The sequence below is a fragment of the Sinocyclocheilus grahami genome, unplaced genomic scaffold (genome assembly GCF_001515645.1).
Source record: "Sinocyclocheilus grahami isolate Dianchi unplaced genomic scaffold, SAMN03320097.WGS_v1.1 scaffold64.1, whole genome shotgun sequence".
In the NCBI taxonomy this organism is placed as follows: domain Eukaryota; kingdom Metazoa; phylum Chordata; class Actinopteri; order Cypriniformes; family Cyprinidae; genus Sinocyclocheilus; species Sinocyclocheilus grahami.
In genome coordinates, this window is record NW_015505243.1 from 541,247 (window position 1) to 560,076 (window position 18,830).

The 18,830-nt window shown below is 38.4% G+C and overlaps 2 protein-coding genes across 3 annotated transcripts; both read right to left on the bottom strand.

The window, feature by feature from the left end:
• Nucleotides 1-229: 229 nt before the first annotated feature.
• LOC107584875 (trans-acting T-cell-specific transcription factor GATA-3-like) lies at nt 230-7,870 on the bottom strand. The gene is made up of 5 exons (XM_016271639.1): nt 7,649-7,870; nt 6,330-6,788; nt 3,338-3,483; nt 2,718-2,843; nt 230-905 (listed from the first exon to the last, which is right to left on the bottom strand). Exons 1-5 carry the CDS (start codon nt 7,857-7,859, stop codon nt 618-620), a joined length of 1,230 nt encoding a protein of 409 aa, XP_016127125.1. The 5' UTR covers nt 7,860-7,870; the 3' UTR covers nt 230-617.
• Nucleotides 7,793-17,463, bottom strand: LOC107584873 (cyclin-dependent kinase 20). 2 transcript variants are annotated; one of them, XR_001609187.1, is made up of 11 exons: nt 17,213-17,463; nt 16,993-17,106; nt 14,419-14,607; nt 14,213-14,334; nt 14,035-14,097; nt 13,482-13,605; nt 13,218-13,373; nt 12,941-13,137; nt 8,931-9,034; nt 8,456-8,668; nt 7,793-7,874 (listed from the first exon to the last, which is right to left on the bottom strand). XR_001609187.1 is itself a non-coding variant. In XM_016271638.1 (8 exons), exons 1-8 carry the CDS (start codon nt 17,285-17,287, stop codon nt 12,946-12,948), a joined length of 1,035 nt encoding a protein of 344 aa, XP_016127124.1. In that variant the 5' UTR covers nt 17,288-17,463; the 3' UTR covers nt 12,077-12,945. The 2 variants fall into 2 exon arrangements, 1 of the variants encoding a protein (XP_016127124.1); XM_016271638.1 differs by lacking the exons at nt 7,793-7,874; nt 8,456-8,668; nt 8,931-9,034 and having other exon boundaries at nt 12,077-13,137.
• Nucleotides 17,464-18,830: the final 1,367 nt, after the last annotated feature.

An 18,830-nucleotide genomic window follows, 5' to 3' on the forward strand; every position in this document is an offset into this window, starting at 1 on the left:
ATTGCTCCAGTCTTCAGTGTCACATGATCCTTTAGAAATCATTCTAATATTCGGACTCTCTGATCAAGAAACATTTCTGATTATTATTATTAGTTTTGTAGACACTGATACTTTTTTCAGGATTCTTTGATAAATAGAAAGTTCAAAAGAACAGCGCTTATTTAAAATTGTGTAACATTATAAATGTCTTTACTGTCACTTTTGATCAATTTAATGCATTCTTGCTGAATAGAAGTATTAATTTCTTAAAAATATATATCTTACTGACCCCAAACCTTTGTCAAAACTTTCATGTAGTTTTCTAACTATGGACAAGTTCCACTAATGCTTCACAAGCACAAAGTGTCAATATTTTTCATCTTTCAAGCTTTTCAAATCTAACAAATTTGAAAAGTGTGTTTGTTTTGTCTTTCTTTTAAAATAAATGCACATGATTTGATGTTTTGACATTCAGATATCATGTGTGACTTAAGCATCCAAATATTTTTAGGGCAACGTGTTTTTTCATGCATCCGTATCTGTTAAGTTTTCAAGTATGTTTTTACTGAGCATCTCAACACATGGCTGGGCAGTTGTGAGTGTTTTGTACAACTTTTCCCAGCTTTCCATGGTTCCTGTCACACCGTGCTGGGTAAGATGGCAGCTGGTGGGTGGTATGGGTAGGGCAGGCTGGCGTGGCTGTGGAAGGCAGCGGTGGGCGGCAGTGAATGGCAAGAGTGGCTGTAGACGCCCAGAGCTCCTGGACTCTGAGAATACAAGTCGAAATTCTGATCAGATGAAGGATACTTTGAAAAATATAGATTCTCCTCTGTGGCACTAAACTTCTTCCCTTTCCTGTTCTTGCTGGACACCTTACGGTTGCGCGTCTGGATGCCTTCCTTCTTCATAGCAAGCGGTCTGTTCACCTGATGAGAGGGATTGAAGTATTAGACACAGAACTACAGTTAGAGCTGCTGTGTGCAATTTCTAGCCAAATGGAATTGCATAATGATCATCTGGTTGAAATTTGCCAAAAGTACTTTACGGTGTAGAGTAAGTCAGAAGTTGACTGAAAGTGTTGCAGAGGTTCAGGGAGGAAATGTCTATGAATGATTTGTTTTTGTTTTGCTTTGCTCACAATACACAGAACGAATTCATGCAAATCAGGTAACGGCACAAATGCATGCAACAATTTGGTGCTACATGCAATTTGCATGCCGCAATTCCCTGAGTGACACAACTTTACAGTGAATTCGACCGCAGATTTTTACATTCAAATTACACGCATCAGCTTTTACTCAATTAACCCAATACCATTTTTACATTTTAACGGGGTCATATGATGCGATTTCAATTTTTCCTTTCTCTTTGGAGTGTTACAAGCTCTTGGTGCATAAAGAAGATCTGTAAAGTTGCAAAGACTAAAGTCTCAAATCCAAAGAGATATTCTTTATAAAAGTTAAGAGTCAACCACACCTACCTAAAACGGCTCATTCTAACACACCCCCACATATCTACATCACTATGTGGGAAGATTTGCATAACGCCACCCAAATGTTCACGCAAAGAAAGAAGGCGTAACTTTTATTCTCGCTGTACTATTGTTGCTGCCGCCATGTCGTGAAGGCGCTGTGTGTTTCGTTGTAAAAGCGAAACTACTTTGTTTGGTCTTCCAAAAGAGGACGATATCCGCTTCGTCATGCCTGGAGCTGATCCGTGCTGGTCGCTGAGGAAATACTACAACTTCACGCTGTGGATGGCCGGATCGGCTTTCACCGTGGACGAAGCGGAGTCCAGTCCGGGGTCGTCACATGAGGTTGCCGCAAGCCCTCTGGACGCTCCTTCGTCGAATACGCCGGCCGCGCCGTTCTCAAGCCCACTGGCCGTTCCTCACTTTATCCCCCGGCCTCTGCTCACTCTAGGCCGCCGTGTGTGACGCTGTGTGTTTCATTGTGAAAGCGAAACTACTTTGTTTGGTCTTCCAAAAATGGACACGACTAGAAATCAGTGGTTAAGTTGTATTTACAACACTGTTCCAGAACACTTCAACCCAAATATTCAGATGTGTGCAGCACATTTTATGGATGACTGTTTCCTGATCCTGGGAGAGTAGACTACAATGCCGGCTGTTCTGACTCAAAGACTGTAAGTACGTTTTTTTATATTTAAAGAGTTTTTATATTTTATATATTTAAAGCAAGTTTTTTTGGGCAGTGTAGAGTAGGGCTTGTTGTTTGTCATTTCTCCGATCACAAATGCAGACATGGTTTTATGTTTACATGGCGCGATGCAACGCAACACGTAAAAAGACAGTACAAGTCATTATGATCCATAATTATGTCCCCACTGGATGCAACAAATGCCTCGTTTATAATGGGTTTTCATGTTTTTGAATCATCGCTCTGGCCTGACAGGGCATCATCACAATATGGTAGGGGTGTAACATTTCCGTCACACTCTTGAGGTATTCGGCCAATCACAATGCACTGGATAGCTGGCCAATCACAGCACACCTCGCTTTTTCAGAAGATGAGCTTTGTAAAAATCGACGCGTTTCAGAAAGGCGGGTCATAGAGGAGAAACAATAATGTACAGTATGTGGAAAATAATGTATTTTTTGAACCTTAAACCGCATAAACACATTTCATTACACCAAATACCCAAAATAATGTTCTTTTTAGCAGCATCATATGACCCCTTTAATTAAAAAGTCAAGTAAAATGAGTGAAGTTGCTCACATTGTGAAGCTTGAAATAGAGTCCGCAAGCGTTACACACGGGCTCTCCGCCGGCGTTGCGTCTCCACAGCGTGGTGGTGCTGGTCTGACAGTTCGCACATTGAGTTCCTGTTCGCTTACTGATGACCTACAGAGAGAGAAATATATAGCAGAAAGTCTATAAATCACATATAGACTACTGTTTAAAAGTTTGAGGTCAGTAAGAAATCAATACTTTTATTCAGCAGGGATGCATTAAATTGATCAAAAGGGACAGTAAAGACAATTATATTACTGCAAAAGGTATTTGAAATAAATGCTGTCCTTTTGAACTTACTTCCACAAAAACATTAAGCAGCACAACTGTTTTTAACATAGCAGCAGCAGCAAATCAGCATATTAGAGTGATTTCTGAAGGATCATGTGACACTGAAAACTGGAGTAATGATGCTGAAAATTCAGCTTTTTAAGTACATTTTAAAATACATTCAAATAGAAAATAGTTATTTCAAATTGTAATAACAGTTCACTGTTTTTACAGTATTTTTGATCAAATAAATGCAGCCTTGATGAGCAGAGTTTTTTTTTTTTTTTTTTAAGTTCGTTCTCTTTATCAGTGAATTGAGTATAAGTGAGGTGTACCAGTCTCTTTTTGGGTCGGATGAGGGGTCTGTTCTGTCCGTTCATCTTGTGGTACAGACCGCAGGCATTGCAGAGGTAGTGTCCCGTTCCATCACGCCGCCACAGAGGGGTTGCAGTGGCCCCACAGTTTACACACTCACGCGGCTCTGTCACCACAAAAGATGATAAATAATGTTCACATTGCACATCATTGCCCAGCTTTATCAGAAATACACAATGAAACACACTCTTAAAAATAAAGATTTCAATTAGGGCATTTACAGACTGAAGTCCTATGAGAACTTTTATTCTTTAGTTTTTTAGAAAACCATTTATGTGCTGGTGATTTTTATACAATTCAGAAACCAATGTGCTGATCTGCAGAACCTTTAGAGTAACACCAAAGACCCATATAGTAGCTGAACCAAAAGTACTGCAAAGAACCACTGAAGAACATTCAATTTTAAGATTGTATAAAAAAATATCGTAATTTTGACAAAGACTGTAGAAAATACTAGGGTAAAAACATGTTAGTTGGTTAACAATAAGTTCCCTTATTCTATACTGTGAAACTGTATCTAAAGAAACTTTTCATGTAATTTTACAGTAAAATTAAGTTTTTGGAAGGGAAAAGAATGTCATCTTATAATTTACAGTTAAAAACTGTAAACTGAAATTCCCAGAATTCCCTGTGACAACTCACATTTGATGGTTTTTCATTGATTCATTCATCTTAGTTTTTTATTGCCAGTTATGTACATTAGGGTTTTATGCTACATGTTAATTCATATTTATTGCATTATTTTTGTGTATTAGTGTATTATGTGTATTAGTATTTACCACAGCTTGTGGAAAAGCTACTTGTGATGAACTTAACATTAAATTAACATGATTTCACATTTTTAATAAAACACCAAAGTTTATTATTATTATTCTAATTTAATTATTTAAAATGATGGGATTGGAATATTGTAATTGTTCTACACTTCGTGTTGTTTGTTTGGATATTATAACAAAATGTATTTTGTTAAAAGACCAGAATGGCTCGAGTTAATGGATCACAACATGAAAGGTTTGACTCTAGAACGGTTTAACTTCACTGCAGAAAAAAAAAATGCGTTTTTGTTTTTCTAGTACAAATATCTAAACCTTTCTTAAATCAAGATACATTTAATTGAGAAGAAAAATGACATAACATATTAAAGGGGTCATATGATGCTTTTTTAAAGATCATTATTTTGTGTATTTGGTGTAGCGTCTGGAACACTCCAACACACAATATATATTTTGTTAGCTAGATTTCACAAATACTTTGTAACACCCCAGGACGCCGAACAAGACCCTGGTTTCATGGTAACCCGATACATTTACAACCTTGTGGAATGCGAGCCGGCTCTCATTCTGCTTTCTCCAGAAACAAGGGGTACAAATGCACAGGAGAAATGGACTGTTCTACTAATTAATTCATAGGAAAACCTTCTTTGAATGAACACCCATTTTCTTCAGGCCAGTGTGTATATTATTGCTGTGTTGTATTTAATCTGTTGTATTCATGTTACTTGTCTGGCGTTAATGAAGAGTTAATGTCAAGCCCTGGAACATTAAGTGCCGGGGCTCAGCCCCAGACAGCCCGGCCCAATTTAAACCCTGGTCTTATGTAGCATGATGCTACAGTGTGCATGAATGGTCACATAACACGCGCTTTCGGTCTTGAAGTATGAACGGACATCTGCATGTGATTGGAACTCTATCTACACAGCTCCCGCACTACTCTCCATTGGAAATGAATGACTTTCGGTATGTCATTTGTCGGAGATAGTGGAAAGCCGGCTTGAAACCCAGGGGAAACGCCAGCAAGACGAGGATCGTTTTCATTTTAAAACAAAAGCGCACCAGTGTAAATGTAGCCTTACATCTAAGGGGGCTGGGACGCATTCACACTAAATACTCATGTGTGAGCCACATCTCTGAGTGTCACAGTCGCGGACCGACTGTGCAGACCTATATTAGGCTATAGTAAGATACCACGAGCAGACTACTCCGTACGTTTTCGCATCGCTCTCGCGGGTGTCAAACACTGATCGATCTGCGCCTCACTGACGTTGATGAGATTAACCCCTTAGGTATCGAAATTTGGTACCGAACGACGAGACGTTTTTCGATACTCGATGGTATCGAGGCAATTCGGTCGGTGCCTAAAAAGTATCGAACTCGATACCCAGCCCTAGTCTTAACTTTGATGAATATCTCTTTGGTTTTGAGACTTTAGTCTTTGCAACTTCAGGTGGGTTTTTTAACGTAAACTTGTGTGTGAATGAGAACTTAGTTTAGTACTCACATGCTGTGACAGCCGCTTTCTGTCCGTGTGCTTCGGATGTGTGCGCTCAGAAAACCGTATATCAGAAGTTTAAACTCATGTGGTTTTAACCGCATGATTTCAGCACGATAAACATGATAATCAGAACCATAACAGATGTTTTTAGCAGATATCAGCTGTAATGATGCAGCTCTATTCTGGAAAAAGGGGCGGGGAGCAGCAGCTCATTTGCATTTAAAGAGACAGGCCCGAAAAACAGCGTGTTTCTGCTTCCACTCAAAATAGGCATTTTCAAAATGATATAATAAATGATCTGTGGAGTATTTTCAACTTAAACTTCACAGATACATTCTGGGGACACCAGAGACTTATATTACATCTTGTCTCCTTTAAACTAAAAATGTTTTTTTGCCAATGTGGTCAGATGAAAAATAAACTTAATTCAAAATGAAAACGAGAATATTTTTCTGAACCCATTGGCAGATATTTTTTCTTGTTTTAAGCAAAAACCCAGTTAATTTTGATAATTTTATCAGAAAACAAAACTTAATACCTTAAGTCATTTTGCTTCTCAAGTAAATCTATCTTGATTTAAGAATGTTTAGATATTTGTACTAGAAAACAAGACAAAAATATAGAGTAAGAAAATCGCTTTTTGCCACCCCACATTATCCGCCTGTTATGATACTTCCTCACCTAAAGGAGAGAATTTCATCTTGCAGCATAAGTTGGGTGAGAAGGACGAGGGTGCGTAGAGAAGCGAACTGCTGTAGTCCTGCGTGAAGCTCCCGTAAGGACTGTAGTGGCTCAGTGACTGCAAGTGTGTTTTCGAGGAGTGTGTCTGCGCATACACACTGCTCACTGAAGGGGAAAACACACTGCCAAACGACTCCCCACCTCCAGGAGGACTCGGCATCTCTCCTTTCATGCTATCCTGCACAATGAGGGTGTCCTTTTGGTCCTGGATAAGGGAGGGAAGGGCAGAACGAGGCGGTCTGGCAGATGAAAGGGACGTGGAGCCGTGGAAGGATGAGGAAAACGCACTGCTGTGCCAGGAGGATGGGGATGATGGGAAGAGGTTGGTTAGAGAGGGGCTGCTCAAACTTTCCAGCCAGGACAGGTTTCCCAGGATTGGAGAGGAGTAAACGGGATATACTGAGGGAGAGAAGGAGGAAGGAAGGAAGCTCAAAGAAAGAAACTGAAATCAGGGAAAGTCTGTTAATGCTGCTCCATTGGGCGGCTCAAGTAAAAAGAGCATGTTGATAGCACCACAGAGACATATATATTTTGAAAAGTTTCAACTCTCATTCAATTACTTTTCTGCATATTAAACTGGGATATGAGAAAGTATTTGGACATCAAAAGCATTATTTTACTTGTGTAAAGTAAAAATGCTCTAATAAAATTATTCTTATAATTTAATTTAGACCTTCAAAGTACAAATCCTGACTCTTTTCTCTGATAAAAGAAAGATTTTTGTACATCTTATTGAGTAATCGAGACAATTGAATAATTTTTTTTGTCAACTTTTATTCATAACATTAATGACATTTGGGAGATTTGTCCTCAAGACACAACACACTCTTTAACAATACATTTGAAATATAACCATTACTGAAGATGTCAAAATCACTCATTTTATGGCTAGATAGTCCCATACTTTCACTTACATATAGTTTCTCTGTACTAGTGGGTTCTTTTTATATTATTTATATGCTTTTTTTCTTTATAGGACAGCACAGTATATTTTGGACATGTTAATACTATGGCACTGTTCTTTAAAGTACCAAGAAAAAGTAATAGCATATGAATATGGTAATTGTTCAGTACAGTATACACTACTATTTGATTAAATAAAAGCAGCCTCGGTGAGCAGAAGAGACTTCTTTCAAAAACATTTTAAAATCTTACCGACCTCAAGCTTGTGAATGGTAGGTAGTGTATATCAAAGTAACGTGTGACACTGCCATAATACTTTCTTGACAGTGTGCTGTGTCCTGCAGTGCAGCACTGACCTGAGCTGGTTTGAAATGCTCCAGATGGACGACCATTGACAGGGCTGCTGAACAAAGAGGGCAGGCTGCTGTGATCTGCATCGGTGTAGGGGTACACTGAACCCTCCTCAGTATGGACCATATAGCTGGAGTCAGGTGGGTAAGTGGGCATCACCTCTGATGATACCATGGAGGAGGAAACCCAGCGAGCCTGTTCAGAGGAGGTCTCCATGTCTGTCAGGAACTCCTTTTGTACCGCGTGAAAAGGACATTTAATGCACATGGAAAATGTCACATACATTTTTTTTCCCCCTGAAGTAGCATGTTAAAGTGTAGTGCATTGAGGGAAAACCTCCTAATTATGCATAATTCTGTCAGTAAGAACAAGAAGAATCAGTTACAATCCAAGCTATTATTTAATCCTTTTAATAACTGCAGTAGAATATCTTCAGTTAAAAGCTGAACCACATAAAAATACATTTCAGAAATACATTCTGAATATGTTTGGAAACCAAGCTGCAATCGCAATAACATTTATTCTATGGACACAAGACCATATTTACATTTCAAATCACATTTAACACAAAACCCGTACTTTCACATAGCAAACAATCCCTTCTATCTTTAGCACAGATCTTAAAATAAATGATACTGATTTGAAGTGCACAAGACAAATCACAACAGCAGTGACAGTGTCACCTGTCAGAAATTACACTTCAAATCACAGAATCAAATGACTCTAAAACGAGATAAGCATCACTTGCATTGTTTGATTTGCTAATGCAGCTGTAGATATGGTAATGTAGATCTGACTGTAATGTGGCATACCTGAGCTTATCTGTTCAGTCTTCAGGACAGGTGTCTGTGAGCACCGCTGATGGCTCAGAACTTTATGTGTGAAGACTTCTGTGCTCGGAGTGATTGAGGTTAGACATGTGGGGACAGTGGGCGGAGCCACAGACAGGTCAGCTTCAGCAAATGGGGTGTCTCATAAGTGCAAATGCACAAAAAAAGTCTGGAAATATGCCACATCAGTCTGCACTGCAAATGAGAATTTCAAATATGCAAAGCCAACTAAATCAAATACCCAGATCTGCTAAAACACACAGAAAGGTTTCTATGTGGAAGTTGAAACGAATGCATCAAGAACATTTGATTAAATTCTCAAATATCAGCTTTAAACTATTTTACAATTATACTTATAATTATACTTAAAGTATAAAGACATACAAAGTGCAATATAAAGAAATAAACAAACGTAGAATATGAAAATCATTTACTCACATCTACATCATTTACTCACCCTCACGTCATTCCAAACCTGTACGACTTTCTTTTGTGGAGCACAAAAGAAGACATTTCGAAGAACGTTGGGATACAAACAACTTTGGACCCCATTGACTTTCACTGTATGGACAAGAAAAAAAAAATAGCTGGAGACATTTTTCAAAATATATTTCGTGTTCCACAGAAGAAAGAAAAACATACAGGTTTAGAACTATGTAAGAATGAGCAAATATTTATTTTTGCGTGAACCATCCCTTTAACTAAGCTTGCTATAAATTCTATGAATTATAACCAACGTAAAAAAAAGAATAAATAAATAAAAATCTTGATAAAAGCCAAACCACCAATGGAACAAAAGGGAAAGTGGAGCCAATAAAAGATGCAAAGCGCAGCTTAATATGTAACACAAGAGGACAGTTGAGCTGATTGCACGAATGCAAATAGAGACAAATGCTGAAATCATTCTAAAGACGTCTAGCATTACCACATGCACACAGAGCGGGGCTGTGGAAGTCATTTGTTAATCAAAGCGTACCGTTTTCTATCCTTTTGTTTGTTCAGTCTGAAGGGAAATGATAGTGTCTGTCATTTAGCTAATGCAATGTAAAGTATAACAGGCTACAACAGAATAAAAATTCCTTGTTTGAAGTTTATTTGCCTGAAATATCGTGTCCATGTTAATTTAACAGATTCATTTAAGTTACACTATTTGCTTCCACCTCTGACGGAGAGGTTCTGTGATGTATTTTTACAAGAGATTCACAACTATGACTGCGTTAGTGGTTAAAGTAATACAGTAATGTAAAAACAGATATAAATCAAGGACAGAACTGCCTTACGCACTATTAATAGAAACTAGTGTTTGCATGTTCAGTGATAAGACTAGCTTCCTTCACAGCTTTTCAACAATGTAATGATCATTTGAAAGGTAGAACGTTTCCCTATTATTATGAATTATATAACAGGGGATGTGCACTACTGTTCAGAAGTTTTAAGTTGGTAAGATTATTTTTATGCTTTAGAAAGAAGTCTCTTCTGCTCACCAAGGCTGCATTTATTTGATCAAAAACCAGTACAAACAGTAAAACTGTTATTACTATTTAAAATAACCGTTTTCTATTTGAACAATTTTAAAATGTAATTTATTCCTATGATGCAAAGCTGAATTTCCAGCATCATTACTCCAGTCTTCAGTGTCACATGATCCTTCAGAAATCATTTTAATATGCAGATTTGCTGTTTAGGAAACATTTCTTATAATTAGCAATGTTGAAATCAGTTGTGCTGCTTTATATTACACTTGTTTCAGTTCAAAACAACAGCATTTATCTGAAATAGAAATCTTTTGTAACATTATAAATGTCTTCACCGTCACTTCCGATCAATTTAATGCACCCTTACTGAAAAAAAAAAGCATTAATTTCTTTGAAAAAAAATCTTACTGACCCCAAATGTTTGAACAGTAGCGTATGATTCAAAACTAGTTACCTGGTGACTTGTTCTTTGGAGCAAAAACCTGGTGCTGTGAAGAGTGTTGGCACTAAACTGCATGACCAAACCTGTTCTGGTGCATTTATCACCGTATAAAGTTACGACTAACTGAATAAAACCATTATCAGTTAATTTCCACTAGCTGGTGTGAAACGACAAGGTTAATGGTTGTTGAGCAAAAAAGGAAGAATCGTGGGGTGGGGGCATCCATTGGCATTTTACAATTCCTCTGAAGTGGAGTAAGTAAAACAGCTTGAGATGATATCAAGTCAAATAGGCTACTCCTCTAGTATGTGTACTGTAAACTGTAGCACGCAAATGGAAATGGATATATTTATTTACAAAAACAGCTAGGCTATGTTCACACTGTCAGTTTTTTGGATTGACAACCGCATTTACTCACAGGTGTGAGTCTCGAAATGTCATGTTCACACAGCAGCCTGCAGTAGCTTCTCGAATACTGTTTGTATGAACGTGCAATGAGAGTCAAGTCCGTATTTATTACCGGTAACCATAGCAACAGTGACCAAAGTAATATCAAAGATGGCGACGTCCACAAAATGTAAAAGTCTTATAATAATTCATTACATTTATATAGCGCTTTTCTAGGCACTCAAAGCGCTTTACATTGTCAGGGGGTATCTCCTCATCCACCACCAGTGTGCAGCATCCACCTGGATGATGCGACGGCAGCCATAGTGCGCCAGAACACCCACCACACACCAGCTTATTGGTGGAGAGGAGACAGAGTGATGAAGCCAATTAGCAGATATGGGGATTGTTAGGAGGCCATGATGATCACAGGCCAATGGGCAAATTTGGCCAGGATGCCGAGGTCACACCTCTACTCTTTTCGAAGGACATCCTGGGATTTTTAATGACCACAGAGAGTCAGGACCTCGGTTTAACGTCTCATCCGAAGGACGGTGCTTGTTGACAGTATAGTGTCCCCGTCACTATACTGGGGCGTTAGGACCCACACAGACCACAGGGTGAGCACCCCCTGCTGGCCTCACTAACACCTCTTCCAGCAGCAACCTAGTTTTCCCAGGAGGTCTCCCATCCAGGTACTGACCAGGCTCAGCCCTGCTTAACTTCAGTGGGCAACCAGTCTTGGGCTACAGGGTAATATGGCTGCCTTATCACTTTCTGACATGACAAGAATCCAATCAAGTCGCGAGTTCATCTGTCAAACCTTCATTAACCGACAGCAGATTTAATATTTTGGGTGGGGAGTGTTATTAATATTTTGGGTAGGGGAGTGTTATTATGTGTGTATTAACTGTTCCCTCCTGGAATGGCCTGCCCAAATCAATCCGAGCAGCCGAGTCCTTAACCATCTTCAAGAAACGACTAAAAACACATCTGTTCCCCCTTTATTTGACCCTCTAACTCTAACACTTTCTATTATATTTTAATTCTACTTTATCTATAATTATCTTTTTTTATTCTTTATTTTAAAAAAACAACAAAAAACAAAAACTAGCTTTCTATTTTTTCTATTCTATCTACTTGTTTTTCTTTGTTTGTGTGTGTGTGTGTATATGTGTGTGTGTAATATATATATATATATATACACCTTGCTACGTGTACTGTGTTAGGCTAATCGAGACTTGTCATTTGCACTTATATACTGTTGCTCTTTTGTTAGTTTTGATTGCTTCTATTGTCCTCATTTGTAAGTCGCTTTGGATAAAAGCGTCTGCTAAATGACAATGTAAATGTAATGAAGCATTTGAGTCACAAATCTGACGGGAGTGGTTCCGGTGGAGAAAAACTGACTGAATCGAAAACTTTCACAGCTCATTTCTCCGTCACTGTAAGTTACTGAAACCACATATGAAAACACGCAATAGACGCGTGCTTGTGAGGCAGAGCGACTCTCTCTCGCACTGTCTGACATGACAGACAACTAGTTGTCCAATCCGGTTCTGTTCACACTGCACGTTTTCCGAGAATGCGGTTGAGTCCTGAAAATTTACGAGTGCGAGTTCGGTTACAGAATGCGGTTGTCACGCCTAAAAATATCCATACTCTGTGTGAACATAACCGTGTTAAGGACTCAAAAACAGGACTGACAAACATATTCTGCTGCTGTGCGTGAAATAGTGAACTAGTTAATAAAAGTCTATTCAGCAAAACATTATATAGCATATTCCTGTATAATAGCGCATTATAATAAATAATTTGCACATTTATTTATTTTTTCATCCTCAAGAAATGACAAACCACGCTTTGGTAAAGCATAACGACAAAAAGTCATAATTATGTCTTTTTGTCATAATAACGACTTTTTAAGTAAATATTTTATATTTAATCACATATCACAGAAAATCTAGACGTGCCATTTGAGAGTTCACTAAAAGTATGTTCAGGAAAACTGAAACATATAGCCTATTTCCTGTACAACAGAGCATATAAAATAATTACTTTTTTTTTTTTTTTATTGTCCTTAAAAATGAATAAATGTGCATGACTTAATGGGCCACTTCCTGGTGTGAAACAAAGTACAAAGCCCTACATTTATGCTCATACCGCTGTCACAAAAAACTCTGCGCATGTCTCTGGATCAGACTGGGGTCCACCAAGCTCTCGTGTAAAGGTCGATCCACTGTGAATTCATAAGGGGGTTGCATGCGCTGTCTGGAGTGCTTTCCTCCACGCTGAGGGATGGGCAGCTCTGAGTGATGAGCCGGGAGAGGGTCCGTGAAGAAATACGGATGGAGCAAAGCCTGAGGAGAGAGACGGGGCACTGTGAGTGTCACTGGAGTTACAGGACTAAATGAACCTGTACAGAACTTCAAATGTGCACCTGTCTAGCACTGATCCTCTGTTTGGATGGATAGACGAGGAACTTCTTCAGCAGGTCCACAGCTTGTGGTGACGTGTCAGGCACGATCTCCTCCAAAGGAATGGGGGGGTTTTCTTTAAACGTGATTTTATTGTAGTCTGGTAGTTCTGTTATTTCCTAGATTGGATCAACAAGACATAGGTGAAATATTCACCCATAGCTCACCCATTGTGTGTCAAAACTGTAATGATGAACGGGGCATAGTGAATGCAAATGAGAGCTCACTGGCCAAACTTTCTGGTTGGGAGTTCCCAGCACTCGTAAAACACAGCACAACTGCTCAATGTCATTCTCTCCAGGGAAAAGTGGAGAGTTATTCAACAGCTCCCCAAAAATGCAGCCCACTGCCCTGAAACAAGCCAGAAGAGACACAGACACACCAGCTGAGTGTAGAATGGGCACTACTGCCATCTAGTGGACATTTGAGGAAAGACAAAGTTCACAAAATGACTTGTGAGTAGAGACACTCATTTGAATACATTATTTATTGTACTATGAAATCTGGCATTTAGTCACAGTTTAGTTTGAATTGATTATTTTGGTACAATTCATCTCATTTAATTTTCAAAAAATGAAAACAAAGACAAATGCAAACTATACATTTTACATCTACAGATTTAAGAATTGCATAATACATTGGATATTTTTAGAGTAATTATAATTATTTATCGAAGGATAGAAACAGATAAAAATGCAAAAAACATGCTGATGCATTTTATACTCATTATCAGTAACATTTTACTCAAGAATTATTTTTTAAATATGGGAAATTTCCTACCAGAGATCAACTCCTTCATCATATTTCCGGGCACCATACAAAAGTTCGGGTGATCTGTACCATCTGAAACAGCACATTAAATATTTTTAGCCATTTAATCTATGCTTTAGCTGAAACTCACCACTAGGACCAGAGTAGCTCAATGCCAGCTTGACAGAAGCTTCAAGTAAACTATCACCTGGTGGCCACCTGGTGACTGTACAGACGATCTCCTTCATTAGAAAAGAGCCTGGCCAGACCGAAGTCAGCGATCTTCAGGTGACCCGTCGAGCTGATTAGAAGGTTTGCAGGCTTTAGATCCTGCACACAAAAACATGTAAAGCACATTAATAGGACAGATCACAGTGAAGGACAAATGTAATGACATGAGGAACACAGCCTCACCCGGTGCATGATGGAGTTCTCGTGGCAGAAAGCCACTCCTTTCAGCAGCATCATCATGTAACCTTTGACCTGGGATGCGGTGAGAGGACGCTGGGAATTCCGAATGACTTCTGACAGATCTGACAACATGTACTCAAACACCAGCACAAAGCCTGTGCCGTGAGGGAAGACATCCTTCAGCTTCACCACCTGTAGAGGTGATCAAAACAGAAATAAAAATACATCTAGATCAAATGAGGAAAATATAAATAATAAAGGATTCCAGGTTTTCCAAATCATCATAGCATGGAAGCCCATTTCTGCCACATGAAGAAAAAAAAAATCTTGCTTTGGTAAATCATAATGACATTTTAAAAAAAAATCATAATTATGACTAAAGTTCTGACTTCTTGTCATAACTTTGACTTCAAACTCATAACTGACAGTCATGATTTAGACTTCTCATATTTGTCTCATAAATGACTTAGTATGTCAATATCAGCTTTTCATCTCATAATTTTAACTTTTTTTTTTCATAATTTTGACTTCTCATAAATAATTTTTACTGTTAGATTTTTATTTTTACTTCTCAAATGATTTAGTATGTCAATTTAAGTGAAAAAAAGTGACTAAAGTGACATGACATGTGGCCAAGTATGGTGACCCATACTTGGAATTAGTGCTCTGCATTTATCCCATCCAAAGTGCACACACGCAGCAGTGAACACACACACACCGTGAACACACACCCGGAGCAGTGGGCAGCCATTTATGCTGCGGCACCCAGGGAGCACTTAGGGGTTCGGTCCCTTGCTCAAGGGCACCTCAGTCGTGGTATTGAAGGTGGGAGAGAGCGCTGTACATTCAATCCCCCCACCTACAATCCCTGCCGGTACGAGACTCGAACCCACAACCTTTGGGTTACGAGCCCACCTCTCTAGCCCAGGGGTGCCCAAACTCGGTCCTGGAGGGCCGGTGTCCTGCAGAGTTTAGCTCCAGCTTGCCTCAACACACCTGCCTTTAAGAATCTAGTATGCCCAGTAAGAGCTTGATTAGCTTCTTCAGGTGTGTTTGATTAGGGTTGGAGCTAAACTCTGCAGGACACCGGCCCTCCAGGACCGAGTTTGGGCACCCCTACTCTAACCATTAGGCCACGACTTCCCCAGACAATTTAGCCTTTTTCATCTCATAATTTTGACTTTTATATCAATTTCCACTTTCATCTCAAATTTCTGGCACGAGTTTGCAAGTCATAATTTAGACTTCTCATAAGTATGTCTTTTCATCTCATAAATATGACTTAGTATATAATAATAATATGTTTAATTTATATAGCGCCTTTCCCAAGCTCAAGGACGCTCTACAAGGTACACCAAAGCAGCAAATATTGATTACAAAGAAACAATTTCATTGGACATTTGCCCAATTCAGTTACAAATAATGCAGTTGCATATAACACAGATTATGTAGTAAAGACAGAAATAGAAAACAAAACAGACAAATACACAATGTAAATTAGTGATAGTGTTGATTAAACAAAAAAGTTTTAAGCTTTGATTTGAATTCACTAAAAGAGGTGACTGTTCTGAGTGCCAGGGGAAGTGAATTCCAAACTTTGGGTGCAGTAACAGAGAAGGACCTGCCGCCCATTGAAGATAGGAAACAGAATAGGGGTTATGTGAGCAGATTTAATAGTTAATAATAGGGCAGCAGAATTTTGAATGTACTGCAGACGAACGATGGAGTGAGCTGGTAAGCCAGAGAAAAGACTGCTACAATAGTCAAGGAGAGTGGTAATAAATGCATGCACTAATCTTTTCTACTGAGGAAAGGAAGAAGTTGTGCAATTCGACGTAGGTTGAAAAAAAGCAGCTTTGGAGAGTTTGCTACTCTGGTCGTCCAAGGTCAGTGATGGGTCTAGAATGATACCTACGTTTCTAACAGTAGCCGATGGAAAAACAGAAATAGCGTCAAGGTCAAAGCTAGAAACATCAATTAGATTTTTTATTAGAGATGGGGGACCATTTGTTTTACTCAAGTTCAGACTAAGAAAATTTGAACGTAGCCAATCCTTTAACTCACTGACGCATGAAGATAAGGATGAATCTGGTTGACAAGCAGTATATAGCTGGATGTCATCGGCATAACAGTGGTAGTTAAAACCATGACGACGCATTCTTTATCATAATTTATATCATGTATATCATAACTTCCGACTCTCCATCTCATAATTTTGACTTTTTGTCATCACTTCGACTTTCATTTCATAAATTTCTGCCATTACTACGGCATAATTTCAACTTTTCATCTCAGAATTATGACTTTTTGTCGTAATTTCCATTTCCATTTGTAACTTTTTGTCATAATTATGATTTTTTCCTTTTTTTTATCAAATCATTTTGACTTTATATCATAATTACGATTTAGTATTGCCTAACTTTGTCGTTTCACCTTATAATTATGACTTTTAATCTCATTTGATGTCATTTACCAATGCATTATGTTATGTGGCTTCCATATTCATAGAATGTGAGTTGCAGAAGCAAAAGAGCTCTAGCTTTACTACACAAGTCTCCAGTGATCAGTATCTCTCACATATTGGTTGTCCTCGATCTCTTGCAGGGCTTTGATTTCTCGCAGGGCCTGGTTCGGAATACCATCTTCAAGTCTTCGCAGAGCAACCTTTTTCAAAGCCACCGTCTCTCCTGTCTGAACAGAAACAGATGAAGCAGTGCAGAAGCGTTCTTCAGCTTTTGTGAACTATTGTCATTTACACAGGATCAGTACAGATATCCCGAAAACAGTCCAGTCTTACCTCGATGTGTTTGGCTTTGAAAACAATCCCGTGAGCTCCTTCCCCAATCCTTCCCAGAATACTGTACTGATCCATTCCGTGTCTCTGTTTCCTATTCACGCACTGGCAAGTATTCAGCAAAGTAACTGTGCAAAACAAAACAAAATATTAGTATAAAACTGAAGGAAAACAATTGCTAGCAGGACGATTGTTTCAAAGAGATCATCTGTGGTAAAGATCCGACGATGAGCGAATAGCAATTGCCATGGAGACCGTTTCTGTACGGCAAGCGAATGAAGACAAATGTATTTTTAAAACGACCACGTACTGATTTATTCTAGTCAACCACATAAAAAAAAACGGACAAACAATATTTTTCTAACAAAAATGGAAAGATCATTCTAATATTTTAATAATCAGTATAATTGTAGTTTTTGTTTTTCAACGGCTCTGGTATAAACAAAGAGCTGTCAGGTGGCAACTGTTACTTTTCTCATCGCTGTTCTGGACGGACCAATCATAATCGATTGCGCTTTCTAATTTATATATATATATAATTTTTAATTTACGGCGATTGCTTACGCTTATCTACACTTATGTGTCAGATACCAGCATTTGGAAAGTAATACATTTAAATGATTATGATTTTGTAGTGTAGAAATGCCCCTAGGTTTATGGGTAATGTTATCAACCCACGATCAAAAGCATTTTACCCTGGATATCCTATAACTTAATGCATACGTACATGCATTTTCATATATAGTTAACTGTTTTCTAAATCCATGCTGTACACTTACGAGCCAAATAGACTTGAGCAATCCTACATGTTAAAAGATGTTAAACTTGTTAAGTTTCACCTACATTTGAGGGCAAATATGGTACATTTTCGACTCGCTTACAGGATTTAAAGAAAATATTCATGTTAAAATCTCAAAGCCATGTCTCTTCTTTTACCGGATACAGATGATCTTTAATCTCTTGCTGGTCATCTATATTTCTTGTACATATCATTTCTCAGAAGACAAGACCACCAGCAACACAAATTATAAAACTGCTGAAGTAAACAGCTGGCAAAACCAGACAAATGAACACAGACAGAATTCCATTACTTTTATATGTCAAGACACAAAAGCAATCAATAGATGACAACATGTAAAAACATTTTGTTACAGGGAATTATATAAAAAAAGGCAAAGAGTTTTTCGTTTAACGTCTTGCTACGTGAAAGAACTAATTTACAACGGAGTTCAAACTCTGGCTAAGCCAACAATCCATCTGCAAAGTTTTCCAACCACTAGAAACAGGAACAAACTGTTTCCAACTTGCGTTCAAAAAAAGATTTCCACCAATTTAGCATTTACACAGGCCTGCATCCCTAAACAAGTCCAAACAGCCTGAAGCAGAGAATGAAAATGGTTCGATCTTTTGCTGCACAGCTTGAGAAGAATCCCAATTCGTATCTACCAACTCAATGCAAAACCAAGCATATAAAAGTAACGTGAGATTCAGAAAAGTAAATGTACAGGAACTATAGACTGATGACAAGGGGGAAATAAAAATAAAAGCATCTTTTTCTGTAGTAGGTTTCTATAAATGCCAAAAAATAAAAAGCTGGGTGTGGGAAAAAAAAGGTGGAGAA